This window comes from Grampus griseus (genome assembly GCF_964374135.1).
Source record: "Grampus griseus genome assembly, chromosome: 7".
Taxonomy (NCBI): domain Eukaryota; kingdom Metazoa; phylum Chordata; class Mammalia; order Artiodactyla; family Delphinidae; genus Grampus; species Grampus griseus.
In genome coordinates, this window is record NC_139001.1 from 303241 (window position 1) to 319743 (window position 16503).

Genomic DNA, 16503 nt, shown 5'->3' on the forward strand with positions numbered 1-16503 from the left:
AAGCACAGGCTGCTCTCCTGCTCTTCCGGGGTCCCGGGCGCGGCCTGGCTCTGGGCTCTCCCGCAGCTGTTCCTGGGCCAGGCTTCTCCGAGCCAGTTTCCCAGCACTGATGACTCGGCTTCGGGATCAGTGTTCCCACCGTGGCCACCTCCCGAGCAGAGGGAGGGAGGTGGGGAAGCTCGGCCTTTCCTGCCCCGAGGTGGTGGCCCTCCAGGGGGGAAGAGCACAGGGCTGGGATACGGAAAGTCCAGGCTGACACAGTTGACCGGCCAGAGGTGACTTGAGACCACTCTCTGGGGGGAGGGCATGGTGACCCAGGGTCCAGCCAGGGCTGCCCCCAGGCCACAGCAGCACCTGGTGGTGGGAGAGCTGCCGGCTCTCCCGGGTCCCTGCCTGGGGTCCCCTGTCCGGGAGACACCGACTCAGGCCCCTCGGGCTCCCGATGCCTCCCCCTGGGCCCTGCATCTCAGCTTCCCCTGCAGACCCCAGCAGGGAGTGCCCACCGGTTCCTCCCAGCCCCACCCAGGCAGCAAACCCAAGGGTGCAGGAGCCCCGACCTCATACCCCTGTGCACTGTTGGGGGTTTCAGCCTTGTCTCTGCGGCGTGGCTCTCCTTCCCTGGGGCCCTGCCGCACCCTGCCCAGGCTGGGCTGCCGGGGCACTGCCTGCTTCCAGGCCCAACACAGACATCCCAGGACTGAGACCCAGGCCACCGCTTTCAGATTCCAATCCATTTCTGGACTACAGAAATTCCTATCATATCTTCGAGTCCAGCCGTTTCTCCTCCCTCTGTATCTGTCTCTCTCTGTCTTGCCGCCTCTGTCTCTCTCCCCCAGGTGTTCAGAAATACTCCAGCGGGGGCCGCATCCTGGACCAAGTGCCTGAGGACTGAAGATGCTCCAGGAGGCCCTGCCATGAACACGGGGGCTGCTGTCAGGGGAGCAGCATCAGGACAGTGAGGTGTGGGGTGGCTGCAAGGAGGGCGCGAGGGCCCTGGACTGACTGAGGGGGCAGCCCCCAGTGGGCCGGCCCCTCCCCAGTTCCCAGGCCTGCATCGCTGTGTGGATCTGCTTCCTGGGCAGAAGAGGAGGCTGGACAAAGGGGAGGAGCGCGGCCCCAGGATCAGGCCTGGCCTTCCCAGGCCGTGGGGCCCTGATCCCTGAGTCCCAGCTGGGGTTCCCTCGAGGGACAGAACCCTGTGAGCACCCCCTGCCCAGAGCATGGGGTGGTCACACCCCTGAGGTCTGGCACTGGACAAGGGCCCGTCGTGAGGCTGGTTATCCCACAGCCAAGTGCACAGGCCCAGGGAGGCCGCTGGTCCGTCCCTGAAGTGTGGTTTTTCCCACCTGAGGTCCGCACTCGGGAGGGGCAGGGGCTGGTTCTGTTGGCCGGGTCATCTCAGGTCCTGGGCCCCCGGCCTCCCTGGCTTTGAGGCAGCCTCGCTCCCTCTGTCTCCAAACCTTCCCCTTCTCTCAGTTTCTCAGGGCCCCTCATGAGGAGGTTCCTGGGGGGCTGCACCCTCCCCCAGCCCCACTTCTGCACAGCCTCAGGGCAGTGCCACTCAGCTGTGGGCGGGGCTCGCCTGGGTGGTGAGAATGGGCTGGGCACCCGCTGGGGTGTCCTCAGCCCCCTGGGCCCCAGGACTTTCCAAGGGGACATGCTCTGTCCTCCCCCTTTGAGGTGTGTGTGGTGTCTGATAAAGGTGACCTGCACCTCCTCACAAGAAGCCATGGGGCCTGGAGTCCACCTGTGAAGTCCCAGGAGGAGACAGGAGCAGGTGAGATGGGGGGGCGATCAGCAAAGTGCAGCCTGGGCCCCTCCGCAGAACAAGTGGCCAGATTTCTTCAGCACCTAAATGGCGAAGGGAAAAAGAGACAAGACGGATCATAACGTGTGGGCCTTACTGGATCTTGATTTGAACAAACTGTGTGTAGTCACACATCTGAAACCACATATATACACATGCACATATATATGAAATTTGAACACTGGCTCTACATTTGATATTAAGGAATTATTGTCAATGTAAAAAAAATTATTTGTAAAAAAAAATACAGTAACATGGCCTTTTTTTTTTTTTTTTTTGTGGTACGCGGGCCTCTCACTGTTGTGGCCTCTCCCGTTGCGGAGCACAGGCTCCGGACGCACAGGCTCAGCGGCCATGGCTCACGGGCCTAGCCGCTCCGTGGCATGTGGGATCTTCCCGGACCGGGGCACAAACCCGTGTCCCCTGCATTGGCAGGCAGACTCTCAACCACTGCGCCACCAGGGAAGCCCAACATGGCCTTTTTTAGTGTATAGTTCTATGAGTTTTACTGCCTGTATGGATTTGCGTAATCTCCAACACAGTCCCATGGCCCGGAAGCCCCCTCCCGCTGCTCCACTGTAGGCGAGGCTGCACCCCAGGCCCTGGAAGCCACCGCTCGGTTCTCCTTCCCTGGTGTTGCGTCCTTGTGCCCATGTCACTTAAACGGAGCCCTGTACCACGTACGCAGCCTTTGGCGACTGGCTTCCTTCTCTCACATGATACATTTATGGCCCCTCAAGTTGCAGAAGTATCAGTGCTTTGTTCCTTTTTATTGCTCAGTGGTGCTCCGTGGTGGGGATGGACCACGGTCTATGCACTCACCCCGTTGAAAGCCATCTGGGTTGTTTCCAGTTTGGGGCGATTATGAATAGACACGCTGTAGACATTTATGTACAGGTTTTTTGGGTTTTTTTTAATTTAATTTTTAACATTTTTATTGGGGTATAACTGCTTTACAATGGTGTGTTAGTTTCTGCTTTATAACAAAGTGAATCAGTTATACATACACATATGTTCCCATATCTCTTCCCTCTTGCGTCTCCCTCCCTCCCACCCTCCCTATCCCACCCCTCCAGGCGGTCACAAAGCACTGAGCTGATCTCCCTGTGCTATGCGGCTGCTTCCCACTAGCTGTCTATTTTACGTTTGGTAGTGTATATATGTCCATGCCACTCTCTCTCTTTGTCACAGCTTACCCTTCCCCCTCCCCATATCCTCAAGTCCATTCTCTAGTAGGTCTGTGTCTTTATTCCCATCCTGCTCCTAGGTTCTTCATAACCTTTTTTTTTTTGCCTTTGATTCCATATATATGTGTTAGCATATGGTATTTGTTTTTCTCTTTCTGACTTACTTCACTCTGTATGACAGACTCTAGGTCCATGCACCTCACTATGTACAGGTTTTTGTGTAAAGGTAGGTTTTCATTTCCCCAGGGTAAGTACCCAGGAACGGCAATGCTGGGTCATTATGTAAAGTGTCTGGTCGACTTTTTTTTTTTTTAAGTAATAAACTTTTTTATTTTTGGCTGCATTTGGTCTTTGTTGCTGGGCGTGGGCTTTTCTCTAGTTGCGGTGAGCGGGGGCTACTCTTCGTTGCGGTGTGCAGGCTTCTCATTGCGGTGGCTTCTCTTGTTGCGGAGCACGGGCTCTAGGTGCATGGGCTTCAGTAGTGGTGGCGCGTGGGTTCAGTAGTTGTGGCTCCCGGGCTCCAGAGCTCAGGCTCAGTAGTTGTGGCGCACGGGCTTAGTTGCTGTGCGGCATGTGGGATCTTCCCAGACCAGGGCTGGAACCCGCGTCCCCTGCACTGGCAGGCGGATTCTTAACCACTGCGCCACCAGGGAAGCCCCAGGTTGACTTTCTAAGAAGCTGCCAAGCTGTTGTCAGAGTGGCTGCACCATTCTGCCTTCTCAGCAGCGACGGCCTATGTCCCAGCTTGCATCTTCACCCTGAGTGACCGACCATCCTGCTTTGCCAGGACCTAGGGGTTTCCTGGGACAGGGGACTTTCAGTGCTGGAACCAGGAAACCCCTAGGAAACCAGGATAGTTCATCACCCTATCTTTGTCAGCACTTGGTATTGTCAGTGTTTTTTATTTTAGCCATTGTAATATGTGAGTAGTTAGTATCTCATTATGGGCTTAATTTGTATTTCCCTGAGAGCTAATGATGTTGAGCATCTGTTCACGTGCTATTTGCCATCCATGTGTCCTCTGTGGGGAAGTGTCTGTTGAAGTCTATTCTCGATTTTTTCTTACTGGGTTGTTTGTTTTTTAACTGTTGATTTTTGAGAGCTCTTTATATATTCTCAGTACATACAGTTGGATATGTGATTTGCAAGTTTTTCTTCCAGTCTATGGCTTGTCTTTTCATTCTCTTAATAATGTCTTTCTGAAAGCAAAATTCAAAAATTTTGATGAAATCCAATTTATCATTGCTCTTTTAAAATTTGTACTAAAATATGAAGAACATAAAATGTATCATTTTAACCTTTTTTTTCATTTTAACCATTTTTAACTGTACAATTCACTGACATGCGTAAATTCACCATGTTGTGTAACTATGATCACTGTCTATTTCCGGAACTTTGTCATCACTCCAAACAGAAACTCTGTACCCATTAGGTAATATCTCCCTGTTTTTCCCCTCCCCCAGCCCCTGGAAATCTCTATTCTACTTTCTGTCTCTTGAATTGGCCCATTCTTTTTTGTTGTTATTGTTGCGGTACGCGGGCCTCTCAGTGCTGCGGCTTCTCCCGTTGCGGAGCACAAGCTCCGGACGCGCAGGCTCAACGGCCATGGCTCACGGGCCCAGCCACTCCGCCGCATGTGGGATTTTCCCGGACCGGGGCACGAACCCGTGTCCCCTGCATCGGCAGGCGGACTCTCAACCACTGCGCCACCAGGGAAGCCTGAAGTGGCCTATTCTTGACCCCTCATCTAAGTGAAGTCATACAGTGTTTGTCCCTTTGTGATAGGTTTATTTCATTTTATTTTATTTATTTTTAATTGTGGTAAAATACAGGTCGCATAAAACGTACCATCTTAACTGTACAGTTCAGCAGCGTTAAATACATTCACACAGGTGTGCAGCCAACCTCCAGACCTCTCTTCATCTTCCCAAACTGAAACTCTGCCCGCATTGAACAATACGCCCACCCTGGCAGTTACCCTTCACCTTTCTGTCTCTACGAATCTGGCTACTCTCGGGACCTCACATACGTGGAATCAAACAGTATTTGTCCTTCCGTGACTGGCTTATGTCACTTAGCGCCACGTCGTCAAGGTTCATCCAGGCAGTGGCTTGTGTCAGAACCGCCTCCCTTTTTCAGGCTGAATAGTGTTCCCGGGCACGTCCAGACCCAGTCATCCCTCCCCGACCGGAGATGCTGGAAGGGGCGGGGCCTGCAGGACAGGACGGGAGCCCAGGGTCAGGTGCTCCCAGGTGCGGGAAGGAGTAGGGGCAGCGCGAGGGCGGAGGGCGGGGCGGGGGGGGAGGGCGGGGCGGGGGGGGAGGGCGGGGCGGAGGGGCGGCCCCACCCCACGGCCGCCCCGGCCCGGCCCCGGCCCGCGGCCTGCCGGGAGACGTAGGCCCGAGCCTCTCAGGAAGCAGGACTCGGAGTCCCAGAGAGCTCTGCGGCGCGCCTGCGGGCCGCGACACTGCTCGCCGCGTGGCCTGCCGGGACTTGTAGTCCAGCGCCTGCGGGCGCCCCGGCGCAGGGCGAGAGAGGGACTCGGTGTCCCAGAGAGCCCCGCGCTGGGCCACGACGCCGCGCGCCCTCGCCGTCGCCGCCGTCGCCGCCGCCGCCGGGCTTTCTCCGGCCGCCGCCGACACTGTCGCTGCTTCGCGGACTGGAGGGCCCAGGCATCTCCGGGCGAGCGGAGGCTGCGGGTGGGAGCCTTCGTGGGCACTGCGGAGCGGGCCGGGGGAGGCCGGGATGGAGCCCCCCGGAGGTGGGCGCGCTGCCGGGCGGGCCCGCGCCTGGGGCGGTTGGGGAGGGGGCCGGGCGGCGGGGGGAGTGGGGCGGGGGGAGGGCTCCGGGGGCGGGGTCGGCGGTGGGGGTGGGGCGCGGAGAGGGCACTGGGGGAGGGGTTAGGGGCGGGGGTCCAGGCGGGGGTCCGGGGTCTGAAGGAAGGGCGGGGGCCGGGGGCGGAGGTGTGAGGGGCTTCGAGGAGTGCCCGGTGTTGGGTGGCTCCTCCGGGGAGGCATTGGGCTGGGCCGGGCGAAGAGGAGAACGCGGCACTGGGGATCCTTCGGAGGAATGGCCCTTCCTTCTGACTCCAGCCCGCCCTCAACCCCAGCTGGTCCCCAGATGGTTGGAGGAGGGGGCGGCCGCCGGGTCCCAGGGGAGCGGGGAGCCCCGTGTACCCGGAACAGGGCACCGAGCAGGCCTGCTCTCCCTGCAGTTGACTGAAGCGGGTGAGCCGAGTTCCAGAGCCTCCAGGCAGGATTTCGGGGCCTCCCGGCGGTGCAGCGGATGGTCTGAGAGCCGCGCAGACATGGCTCACCTCAGGGGATTTGCCAACCAGGTAAGGGGGGCGTCTGGACCGCGGGCGGGTGTGTCGGTGCACGTGCGCCTGACACGGACCGCTGGCTGCAGGGTCTGAGAAAGGGCGCTTCACCAAGGACTGTCTGTTGAAAGTCGTCCTGGCGTTTCCGAAGAGCAGCCCCTGCTAAGGCGTGTGTGGGTTGAAGGGAGGAGCTCGTGGGGAGCCCTGTGATGCACAGCCGTGCGCAAAGCGGGGAGCAGTCTTGCGGTGCTCAGGCTTGGTGGGTGCAGGGCCGACTCCGGTTGGCTGGTTTGCAGCGTTCTGTGGGGCAGGAGTCTCCAAGTCTGTCAGCGTAGAGCCACAGTGCAGGGTCAGTGGAGGGCGTGCAGAGACGTATCTTGGGAACCGGGCCGGCCCGCAGGAACCTGGGTCTGCGCATCTGGAGGCATGTGGAAGGTCGGGGTACACATGGAGCTTCGGCCTGGGTAGGGGCTGGGGGGGGGACGAGAGGGGCTGAGAATGGGTTTTAGCAGCTGTTGGGAGAGTCGGTGTGCAGGGAAAGCCGAGGACACGTGTGTGCCTGTTTCTCTCAAGGGGGCTGGAAAGGGCTGCCCCTGGGCTGGAGGTGCCTGCCTGGAAAGCGCCCACTGCCTTTCTTTTTTGGTTGATTGGTTCTCATAATTCCCGACAGCCACTTTGAGGCGTCTGGCTTTGCACTGGGGACCCTCCACAGTGTGCCCTGAGGCTGGGTGGCTCTGGATAAGAGCGTCGGGGCAGCCAGCTCTGGGCTTCTGGGCCATACGTTTCCCCCTCTTTTGTTAGTTCAAATCGAGTGTGACCCGAAGCTGATGTGAGGTGAGCCACCTGGCAGTTGGGTGTCCCTGCGTCCTAGCTGTTGGGTCTTGTTCTCCTCATCTTGTCGGCTCCAGCGTGGTTTAGGCTGAGCGCTGTGAGGTGTTGGGAGCTGCTCTTAAAGAGAACTTCCGTGGGCTGAGTCTGAGGATGGGTGCTCGGGAGGAACAGGAAGCGTGTGTCTGTGTGTGGGCGGCGGGGCTGGGGTCAGGGTCAGCTCCAGGCCCAGCTGGGCTCCTTGGAGAAACCTGGAGCGCCTCACACAGTTGCTGGGCAGGGCATCCTGGACCGGCTGTGGCTGCAGACGGGCCCCAGGGCCTGCTCGCTGACGCGGACGTGAGCTGGTGGGTTTTCGTTCATCAGTGACATCTTGTGTCTTAAATTACATGACTCAGATGCTGGGAGGGAAGTCTGGCTCGAGTTTATTTTTATAAAGAGCTATAGGAGTGGCTCCCGTGGGTCCCAGAATGAGAAATGGGAGCTATGAGCCCCCCCATACCTGTGTGCTGATGGTGCTTGGAGTGTGGCCTGGGCCTCCGGATCACATGCCCGGGGAAGGGAGCGCAGGCCCAGAGGAGCTGAGGAAGAGACCCCAAAGGAAGGAAGCCCCTTTTGTCCTTTTAGGGGTGGAGAGACTTGGTCTTTGTCGGTGGCAGGAAGCCTGACAGGACGTTGTTTTCTCTTGAGACGGTTGTCACTGTGGCCCTTCGAGGCGGCCCCTGCATGGGGCCGTGGGTGTGCTCCTCCACAGGCATGGGGGAGCCCTGCATGTCAGGCCCCTGCCTAGCTGGTTCCTGCCCTGCCTACAGGCTCTGGATGCCTGCAGGCAGCACCGCGTGCACATTGGCTGCCACCCTTCGTGGGGTGGTGGGGGCCGTTGGGCACCCCTCATCTTGGAGGGTGACGCTTATGGCAGACGTATCGCTAAGCGGACGTACATACAGACACGCTGCTGAGTGGCAGCTGCAGACCTGGCAGCCCCAGGGCTGATTCAGAGAACCAGGGTCTGGGCCCAGCGAGCAGCCTGAGCGATTGTCCAGACCACGCGTGTTGTCAGGAAGGGCGGCCTGAGACCCAGGCCCCGGAGCACTTGTCTCTCCTTCCGCTGGCAGGGCTGTGAGCAGGTTGTGTCTGTGATGTGCCTGTAGGGTTGGGGTCACGGCCAGGAGCCTTCCTGTCACGCTGCCTGCTCAGGGGACTGGCCTGTAGCGGTGGGGACCCAAAGAGTGTGAGAGTTGGGGCCGGGGCTCCCGGCTTCCCTGCCGAGCCTGGAATCTGGTTAGGGGTCTGCCCTGTCCCCCACTTCGGGGCCGTGGAGGGCTGGGCCCCCTGCCTGGGGTATCCCTGGTCAGGCCGCTGTGGGGGACCAGCCCCAGCCCTGCCCCGCGTGGAGAAGGCGGGGAGCGTGTGTCGCTGGCAGAGGCCCGAGAGCTGGAGGGACAGCGGTGTCCATCAGTGCTGCCGGGCCTCGGTCCACCTCCCCTGGGTCTTCTCTGAGACCACCGCAGAAGGAGCGCTGGTGGGACCGGAGGCGTCCCCGGGGCCGTGCCAGCCCTGGCTCGGGCTGGGGCTGGGGCTGGCGTGCGGGTGAGTGGTTTGCTGGACCGGCCCCCAGAGGTGCGAGAGGCCCTCCTGGGCTGGCTGAGCCGAGGGGCACGGGCGGAGGGGCAGGCGGAAGGGGGCTGTGTCCCAGGCTCGCTGGCCCAGCCCTCCCCGAGGCCCCATCACCTGCCACCCTCTCCTGGGAAGGCAGTTCGCTGGCCACTTGGGGTTGACACGTCATCTCAGTCTGAAGCCAGCTGGGCCGCAAACGGAGCTCTGCCTGGGCGTGAACCCCAGGGGTGCACGTGGGCTCTGTGCTCCCCAGGGCTGTCTCCTCCGGACCTGGTGAGCGCGGCTGCCCTGGGATGGGCCCGCCCTCAGCACCATCACGGACAGCGCTTAGCAGCCGAGCAAGTGGTGACGCCGCCGCTTTGGGTGGGCGCCCCCCGAGACGCCCTCTGGGTGATGGTGCTTGGGGTTTGGAGGGACGTGAGTCCTGGTGGATTTGAGGCCCGGCAGGGCTTGGAAAACCCTTTTCACCTCTGTCTGGACTAAATGCTATGCTCCCTGCCAGCCTTTCCACGGGTCCCACCCAGAGCTGCTGAACCTCACGTGGGTCCTGGGGCTGCAGCGCCTGTGCGGCCGCTCCAGGCTCTAAGAACGTCGTCGGTGGCGGGAGTGAGGTGATCTCAGAAGCCCAGGGGACCGCGGGGCGGGGGTGGGGGCGATGCCAGGGGTGCCCCACCCGCTCTCTGGTGCTGCTGCCTCCACGCAGCCCCACGTGGAGCTGTCTCGCCTTGGATGCACTGAGGGTCAGGGACAAAAGCAGGGTTGTCACCGCGGATGCCCCTCTGCCACAGCGTCCAGGTGCTGGGACAAGGAGGCGCCGAGCGCCTCCTGCCCCAGCGGCTCAGCGCCTGTTAGGGTGGTTTTGTGCTTCTGCCTTGAGCACTGGGTGGGACGGCGTTCCGTATATTTGAACCTCCAAGATCAAGCACCCAAGAAAGTGTCAGTTTTCAGCTCTGCGCTGGTGTGAGGACTGATCTGGGGGCTCGAATGGGACTCTCTCTAAGGGGTGTGGCTTCCGGGTGTGGCTTCCAGGTGCGCAGGGAGAACTCGGTTAACGTGTGCTGGGTTTGTTTTTTGTTTTAATTAACAGGATTTATTTTTTAGAGCAGTTTTAGGTTTACAGGAAGATCGGTGAGAGTTCCGTACATCCCTCGTCCCTTCCCCGGGGAGTCTGTTACAGTCACTGATCCAGTGTGGACAGGCTGTTTCTCACGAAGCCGGCAGGGCGCATGAGGCTGGCTCCTGGGTGGTTACAGCGTCGCCCAGGGTCGTCTCACGGTCCCCGCCTCCCTGTGCTCCACCGACTCGTCCCTCCTAACCCGTTACTGTGCCTTTCTGGGCCCTCCCCAGGCGTGGGGTGTGGGCAGGTCGGGGTGACCTGCGTGGCCCCTCTGCCTGCCCACGGCCCTGGTTTCTTGGCGAGAGCCCAGGTCTCGCCGCGCTTTCTGGGGGCGTTTTCCCTTGTGTGGAGGGTAACTTTATCTTCTGAACGAAAAGTGATAAAGGAAGCGAGGAAAGCATCTGGGGGCACTCCCTGGCTCTTCGCGGCTCTTGGGGTCACTGGCTGCCTGGCCCGCCCTCTGTCCCCAGCACTCTCGCGTGGACCCCGAGGAGCTCTTCACCAAGCTCGACCGCATCGGCAAGGGCTCGTTTGGGGAGGTGTACAAGGGCATCGACAACCGCACCAAGGAGGTGGTTGCCATCAAGATCATCGACCTGGAGGAGGCTGAGGACGAGATCGAGGACATCCAGCAGGAGATCACGGTGCTCAGCCAGTGCGACAGCCCCTACATCACGCGCTACTTCGGCTCCTACCTGAAGGTGCCTGCGGGCTGGGGGCTTGCTCTGCGCCAGCCACGCCCGTGCCCGCCCCTCCGGGGAGCCGTCTAGGTTCCCTGTGGCCAGCACGGGGACGGCCCCGGCAGTCCCCGTGTCTGCTTGGGAGGCCGAGGCTGGGTCTGCTCCCACGTGGGCCTGGTCTGAAGGGCAGGGGTCCCGACAGGTCAACACGGACCCAGCCTCACAGTGGAGAGGGCCCCCAAGAAGCGACAGCCCCCAGGGCCAAACGTGCATGCAGAGAGGGGCCTGGCCTCGTCCTGAGGGGGAGCCCTTGGGAGGGCAGGGCGTGAGCAGAGTCTCTGGGGTCGGCCGGCTCTGGAGTGGCCTGGCTGCGCCCGCTGCCCGGGCAAGGGTGCATCTGCTGGGAGAGCTCTGGGACCCCCGCAGCCGGAGCCTGGAGCCCTTCCCAGGAGGGCTTTGAGGGAGGGGGCTCGGCTGCTGACCGGGCACTTGGTCTGTCTGCAGAGCGTCTGCAGCGGGGGCGTGGTGGGAGGGGAGCCAGGCTGGGCTGCCGCAGCCCGTCCCCGGTGGGCGTCCTGGCTGAGTCACCCCGGTGGGGGCGTGTGTCGGGGTCCCATGCTTGTCGGCTGCCCCGTGCTGACGCGCGCTTCTCTGGTACCAGAGCACGAAGCTGTGGATCATCATGGAGTACCTGGGCGGCGGCTCCGCCTTGGACCTGGTGAGGTGTGGGCCACGCAGTGGGTGGCCCGCAGGGCGGGGGCCAGACTGAAGTTGTCTGGGGGTTGTCCTTGGGCCCTGGGTTCCCGTGACCTCCCTCCCTTTGCCGTCTTGGCACATCGGATGTTCCTTGGGACCCAGCCGGTGCTGAGGGGTCCCGGGCCTCTGCAGGCCTCTGGGGGGTAGGGTGGTTAGCTCCCCCAGGCAGACAGCTCAGGGGTGTGGCCAGGACTCCGTTCTCAGCTGTTACGTTTACAGCGAAGGTGAAGGTAGCGTGTGTCTGTCCTCAGAAAAGGGCCTCCCCCACACCCACGTGACGTGGCCTCTGGAACTTCTCTCTCGAGAGTGGGTAAAGAAGTAGGAAGCCCCCGCCATCCAGAGGGTCACCCCGCGCGCGGTAGAGAGGAGGTCGAGCTCAGGCCTTGGCGCTGGCTCTGGGTGGCAGGGAAGGGAGGGTGGGCCGGCGTTGCAGGGGAGGCCCGAGTGTCTCCTGTGTGTCTGCAGCTTAAGCCGGGTCCCCTGGAGGAGACCTACATCGCCACCATCCTGCGAGAGATCCTGAAGGGCCTGGAGTACCTGCACTCAGAGCGCAAGATACACCGAGACATCAAAGGTCCCTCGGGGCTGTGAGGTGGCAGGCGGCTCTGGGGCACGGGGCTGGCGGTGCTCAGTGCGCCCAGCCTGCGCTCCCCGTGGCCTCGGAAACCCAGCGGTTCCATCTTGCTCTGTCTTCCAGAAGACACTGCCAGTAACGGACAGAGCTTTCTGAGTACCGTGTCCCTGTGCGCTGGCAGAGCAGCTCTGCACGTAGCGTAGGAGGGACCCTATTTAGGCCAAAAACATGGACTCTCGCTCAGGTCTTAGATCTGAGAGTGAGGTGTAGTTAGGGCAACCGTGCTGGTGTACACGAGTGGCCAGGCCACCAGGGAGGGACCTGGCTGAGGGGCTGACGGGAGGTGACTGGCAGAGTGAGGGGACGGTCAGGGTCACCTCCGCCTGTTGTGTGACTTGGGAGGAAGGGCCGTCGCTCTGTTTGTGGGATTTTTCGTAAGAGGCGACCACCACGAGGGCCCTGGAGCCTGGCCTGGGGGAAGCACGTGGCTGTGCCCCTCACCTGCCGGCAGTGCCCTGGGGCCCTGGTCAGGTCGTCGGGCGGACGCCGGGAGGGAGGCGCTTCCTCGGGCAGCTGCGTGCGGGCGGGAGCCCTCGTGGCGCGGAGGGTGACGCCCCGCTGTCCTGTGTCGGGCAGCTGCCAACGTGCTGCTCTCAGAGCAGGGTGACGTGAAGCTGGCAGACTTCGGGGTGGCAGGGCAGCTCACGGACACGCAGATCAAGAGGAACACGTTTGTGGGCACCCCCTTCTGGATGGCGCCCGAGGTCATCAAGCAGTCGGCCTATGACTTCAAGGTGGGCGCGGCGGGGGGGGGGGGGCAGGGTCGCGGGCGGGGGCGCTCAAGGTGCCCCGGCTGCAGTGGCCCCGTGTGGCTTTCCGTCCAGGCTGACATCTGGTCGCTGGGGATCACGGCCATCGAGCTGGCCAAGGGCGAGCCCCCCAACTCCGACCTCCACCCCATGCGCGTCTTGTTCCTGATCCCCAAGAACAGCCCACCCACGCTGGAGGGCCGCCACAGCAAGCCCTTCAGGGAGTTCGTGGAGGCGTGCCTCAACAAGGACCCCCGATTCGTAAGCACCTCCAGGCCCCCCGCTCCAGCAGGTGCCAGCTTGCATGGCTGGGCGGGTTCTGGCCGCGCTGGAACCAGGCCCCAGGGGTGTGTGTGTGTGTGTGTGTGTGTGTGTTGGGGGGGTCTGTGTTGGGAGCTGGGAGGCGATGGGGCCTGAGGCCCCTCCCCTGTGCCAGGTGCCCCCTCGCCCCAGCCTCTCTTGGTCCAGGGTGGGCTCTGCTGCAACCCCCGGCGGGTCCGGGGAAGCTCCAGAGGGCTCCCCCCTGGCAAGGACGGCGTGCAGCACCCCCCAGCCTCCCTGTTGCCCCTTCCCACCCGGAGGCCCCTCACCGAGCCCCCGGGAGCAGCAAGGCTGAGGCCCAGGGCTCGGCCCAGGCTGTTTTGCGCCCGAGCCCCCGGAGCTCGAAGGGCGGAGCTTGGCTGCCCGGCGCCAGGTAACCCGTGCCCGTGCCCGGCAGCGGCCCGCCGCCAAGGAGCTCCTGAAGCACAAGTTCATCACGCGCTACACCAAGAAGACCTCCTTCCTCACTGAGCTCATCGACCGCTACAAGCGCTGGAAGTCAGAGGGCCACGGCGAGGAGTCAAGCTCCGAGGACTCCGACATGTAGGGGCCCCGCTCGTCCTGTGGGGCTTCGGTGGGCACAGGGGCGGGGTCCCTGCTCGGGGGTAGGAATTGGGTGCTTGTTCCTGGTGTCGCGGGCCCAGCGTTCAGGGCCGTGAGGCCAGGTGCGCTTCGCGGCCCTTGTGACGCTTCCTCCTCCCCTTCAGCGACGGAGACCCTGAGGACGGAGAGCAGGGCCCCGTCTGGACGTTCCCCCCCACCATCCGGCCGAGCCCGCACGGCAAGCTGCACAAGGGGACGGCCCTGCATGGCCCCCAGAAGGTCTGGCTGTCCCCGCGCCCACGCCAGGAGGGTGGAGGCCTGTTCAGAGCTGACTGAGGGGAGGGCTGTGGGGGGGCACGTCTCCTGGGCACGTGTGCTCCCCAGGGCGGGTTTCCAGGAGACCGGAAACGGGGCGCCTGAGTTCGCTGCCCTGCTCACCCCTCCGCGCTTTGTGTTTGCAGTCAGCGGAGCCTGTCAAGAGGCAGCCGAGGTCCCAGTGCCTGTCCACGCTGGTCCGACCCGTCTTTGGAGAGGTGAGGGCCGGGCCGGGGGGCCTGGGGGGCAGGGGCTGTATTGCTGTTCTTCAGAGATGCTGCCCCCGCAGGGCCACAGCAAGGTACACTGGCCAGCCTGCCGGTGCGCAGGCTTTCTGGGTCCCGTAAAGCCCACGAGGGTGGACCTGTGGACCCGGCCTTCTGAGTGGAAGGGCCAGGGATGGCTGGGGCAAGCTGGCCTAAGGTGACCCTTAAGTTCCCAAGCCTGCCAGGGTTCTCTGGGGTCTCAGGGCAGCTTTGATCGTGAATTACTGTCTTAGGACTTTTTGTCTTGAACCAGCAACACGGGGTGACTCTCTTGTCTAGAGAGAGGCCGGGAGATTTAGATCTTGGTGTTGGGTGTCAGGCCCTGGGCAGGGAGCCCTTAAGGACAACTCCCCAGTGGTCACGTGACCTGGTGTCTGTGTCACCTGCTCGTGGGCAGTCGGTAGCATCCGCAGGAGCATAAGTCAGCCGGCAGTGGGTTGTGGTCAGGTCAGGTTCACACCCAGGGTGTCGCTGGCACCTGGAGCTCGGGGGAGGAGGAGGGGATGTTGGGCGTGGCGGCAGCAGAGCCTTTCCACGGAGGGTGGGGTGCGGGCATGGGGCAGGGGCGTCAGGATGCAGGCAGGCACGCTGCCACCTCCAGGGGCCTGGAATGCCTGGAGTGGGGGGAACGGGATTGGGGGGACTGCCCCTGGTTGTGCGGGCACCTGGGGCTGTGCGGCAGGAGCTCTTGGGGCTCAGCGTGGACAGCTGGATCAGAAGCCTGAGCAAGGCTGCCACGGGGCGGGGACGGCAGCTCTGGGGCTGCGTGGTGTGTGCGCGCGCGTGTGTGTGTGTGTGTGTGTGTGTTCATTCGCGTCCCAGCTGCGAGGGGTGGGCCGTGGGCTGGGCCGTGGGCTGGTGTGTCGGGGTAGGGAGGTGGGTGGGGAGGTGGAGCCCCACCTAGGCTGGCTGGGGCCCCCTTAGGGTCCTGACGCTGTGGGCTGGGCCTGCCTGAGGTCGGCTGCTGGAGGGGTGTCCTGGAAGGTGTGCACCCCTGTTTCTGTAGTGTCGGGCGTGGTGGGGACGGGCTGACCAGTCTCCAGCCCCTCCCTGCCAGGCCAGTTGCAGGGAGGGCATCTCTCTCCTTTGGGTCCTCACAGCCCCGCGGTGCTGGTGGCGCCTGGTCCCGAAGGTCGGGCCGGCGGGTCTGGCTGTGTCCTCTCACTTGGTGGACCTGAGCTGTGGGCTTCTAGGACCCTGGTCAGGGGGAAGCCACGTGATTGGAGAGCCAAGGCCTGAGGACGCGGGTGCTGCAGGGGCAGGCGGGGGGTGGGGCGGCCACTGCCTCTCTTGGGAGCCCCGCCCGCAGGCGTTCCGGGGACCTGCTGTCCCAGCTCTGTGTGGAGGGACCACGCTGCGAGTCACAGGCGAGGGGAGCAGGCCACCAGCCTGAGCCTCTGACCAGGCGCACGGGTGTCTCTCTGCAGCTCAAAGAGAAGCACAAGCAGAGCGGCGGGGGCCTGGGGGCGCTGGAGGAGCTGGAGAACGCCTTCAGCCTGGCTGAGGAGTCGTGCCCCGGCATCTCGGACAAGCTGATGGCTCAGCTGGTGGAGCGCGTGCAGAGGTGAGGGTGCGGGGGCAGGGGGGAGGCCCAGGACGCGCTTTGGGTGCTCGCCCTTGGGACAGGAGGCGGCAGGACGGGGCCGCACCGGCTTCGCTCGGTGTCCCGGAGACCCCACCCCGGGCGGCGGCAGCAGTGACGGGGCCTCGGGTCCGCAGGTTTTCACACAGCAGAAACCACCTGACGTCAGCCCGCTGAAGCCGCTGCGGTTCGCACACAGGGGAGAGAGGGGTCTTCGTCTTGAGCTGCCTTGTCGAGGACCGCGCTCACTGGAAACCCCGTGTGCTGTCGGGGCCGCCGGCCTCCCTGCCGGGCCACGCCCCCAGCCCCGAGCAGAGGGCCGCCCCGTTGCCACGCCCCCCTCGTGGCCAGGCCACGGCCACACTCGGCAGCAGAGCGGCGCCTGGCCGTCCCCTCTGTGGGCTCCCGGGCAGTGCGGCCACCCAGACTGAGGGGCAGATATGCCTCCTCCCCACCCGGCCCGATGGCCCTTGGAGGTTGTAGATTTGCCTTGTGGTGTTGGATCAGGTACCGTGTCTTCTCATAAGTACTTGTCAGCCAGAATGTTGTTTTTTAAGAAAAATCGAACTTCCTTGCTTCCGTAAATAGCCTGAGGGTAAGGAGTTGGTTTTCATAGAACGTTGAGAAGTTCCTGCCACTTTCAATAAAGACCTGACTTGGAGACATGCTGGTGGTGGCCGGGCGGGGTCCACAGCCTGCGCTCCAGGCCTCTGAGCTCATCACAGCTCGCAGGGACCATGTGTGCCCACTGGAAGGAGAGGGGCAGCACGCAGGCATACAGG

General features: G+C 62.6%; 1 protein-coding gene across 3 annotated transcripts; it reads left to right on the forward strand.

Moving 5' to 3' along the window:
- The first annotated feature begins 5569 nt into the window (after positions 1 to 5569).
- On the forward strand, positions 5570 to 16376 carry STK25 (serine/threonine kinase 25). Of its 3 annotated transcripts, none has more exons than XM_082658515.1 (12): positions 5570 to 5693; positions 6209 to 6331; positions 10346 to 10576; positions 11217 to 11273; positions 11777 to 11885; positions 12522 to 12679; positions 12770 to 12955; positions 13413 to 13558; positions 13723 to 13837; positions 14020 to 14091; positions 15567 to 15703; positions 15859 to 16376. In XM_082658515.1, the coding sequence occupies exons 2-12, from the start codon at positions 6302 to 6304 to the stop codon at positions 15896 to 15898; spliced, it is 1281 nt and encodes a 426-aa protein (XP_082514641.1). In that variant the 5' UTR covers positions 5570 to 5693; positions 6209 to 6301; the 3' UTR covers positions 15899 to 16376. The 3 variants fall into 3 exon arrangements, with proteins under 3 accessions (XP_082514641.1, XP_082514640.1, XP_082514642.1); XM_082658514.1 differs by having other exon boundaries at positions 5590 to 5755; XM_082658516.1 differs by having other exon boundaries at positions 5590 to 5755; positions 10346 to 10519.
- Positions 16377 to 16503: the final 127 nt, after the last annotated feature.

What these genes read in the sequence shown, in the direction of transcription:
- STK25 (XM_082658515.1), top strand. Translation starts at nt 6,302, where the DNA reads ATGGCTCACCTCAGGGGATTTGCCAACCAG. An exon ending in TCAACAAGGACCCCCGATTC is followed by an intron (nt 12,956 to 13,412) that starts GTAAGCACCTCC and finishes CGTGCCCGGCAG; the next exon opens with CGGCCCGCCGCCAAGGAGCT. An exon ending in CTGGTGGAGCGCGTGCAGAG is followed by an intron (nt 15,704 to 15,858) that starts GTGAGGGTGCGG and finishes TCGGGTCCGCAG; the next exon opens with GTTTTCACACAGCAGAAACC.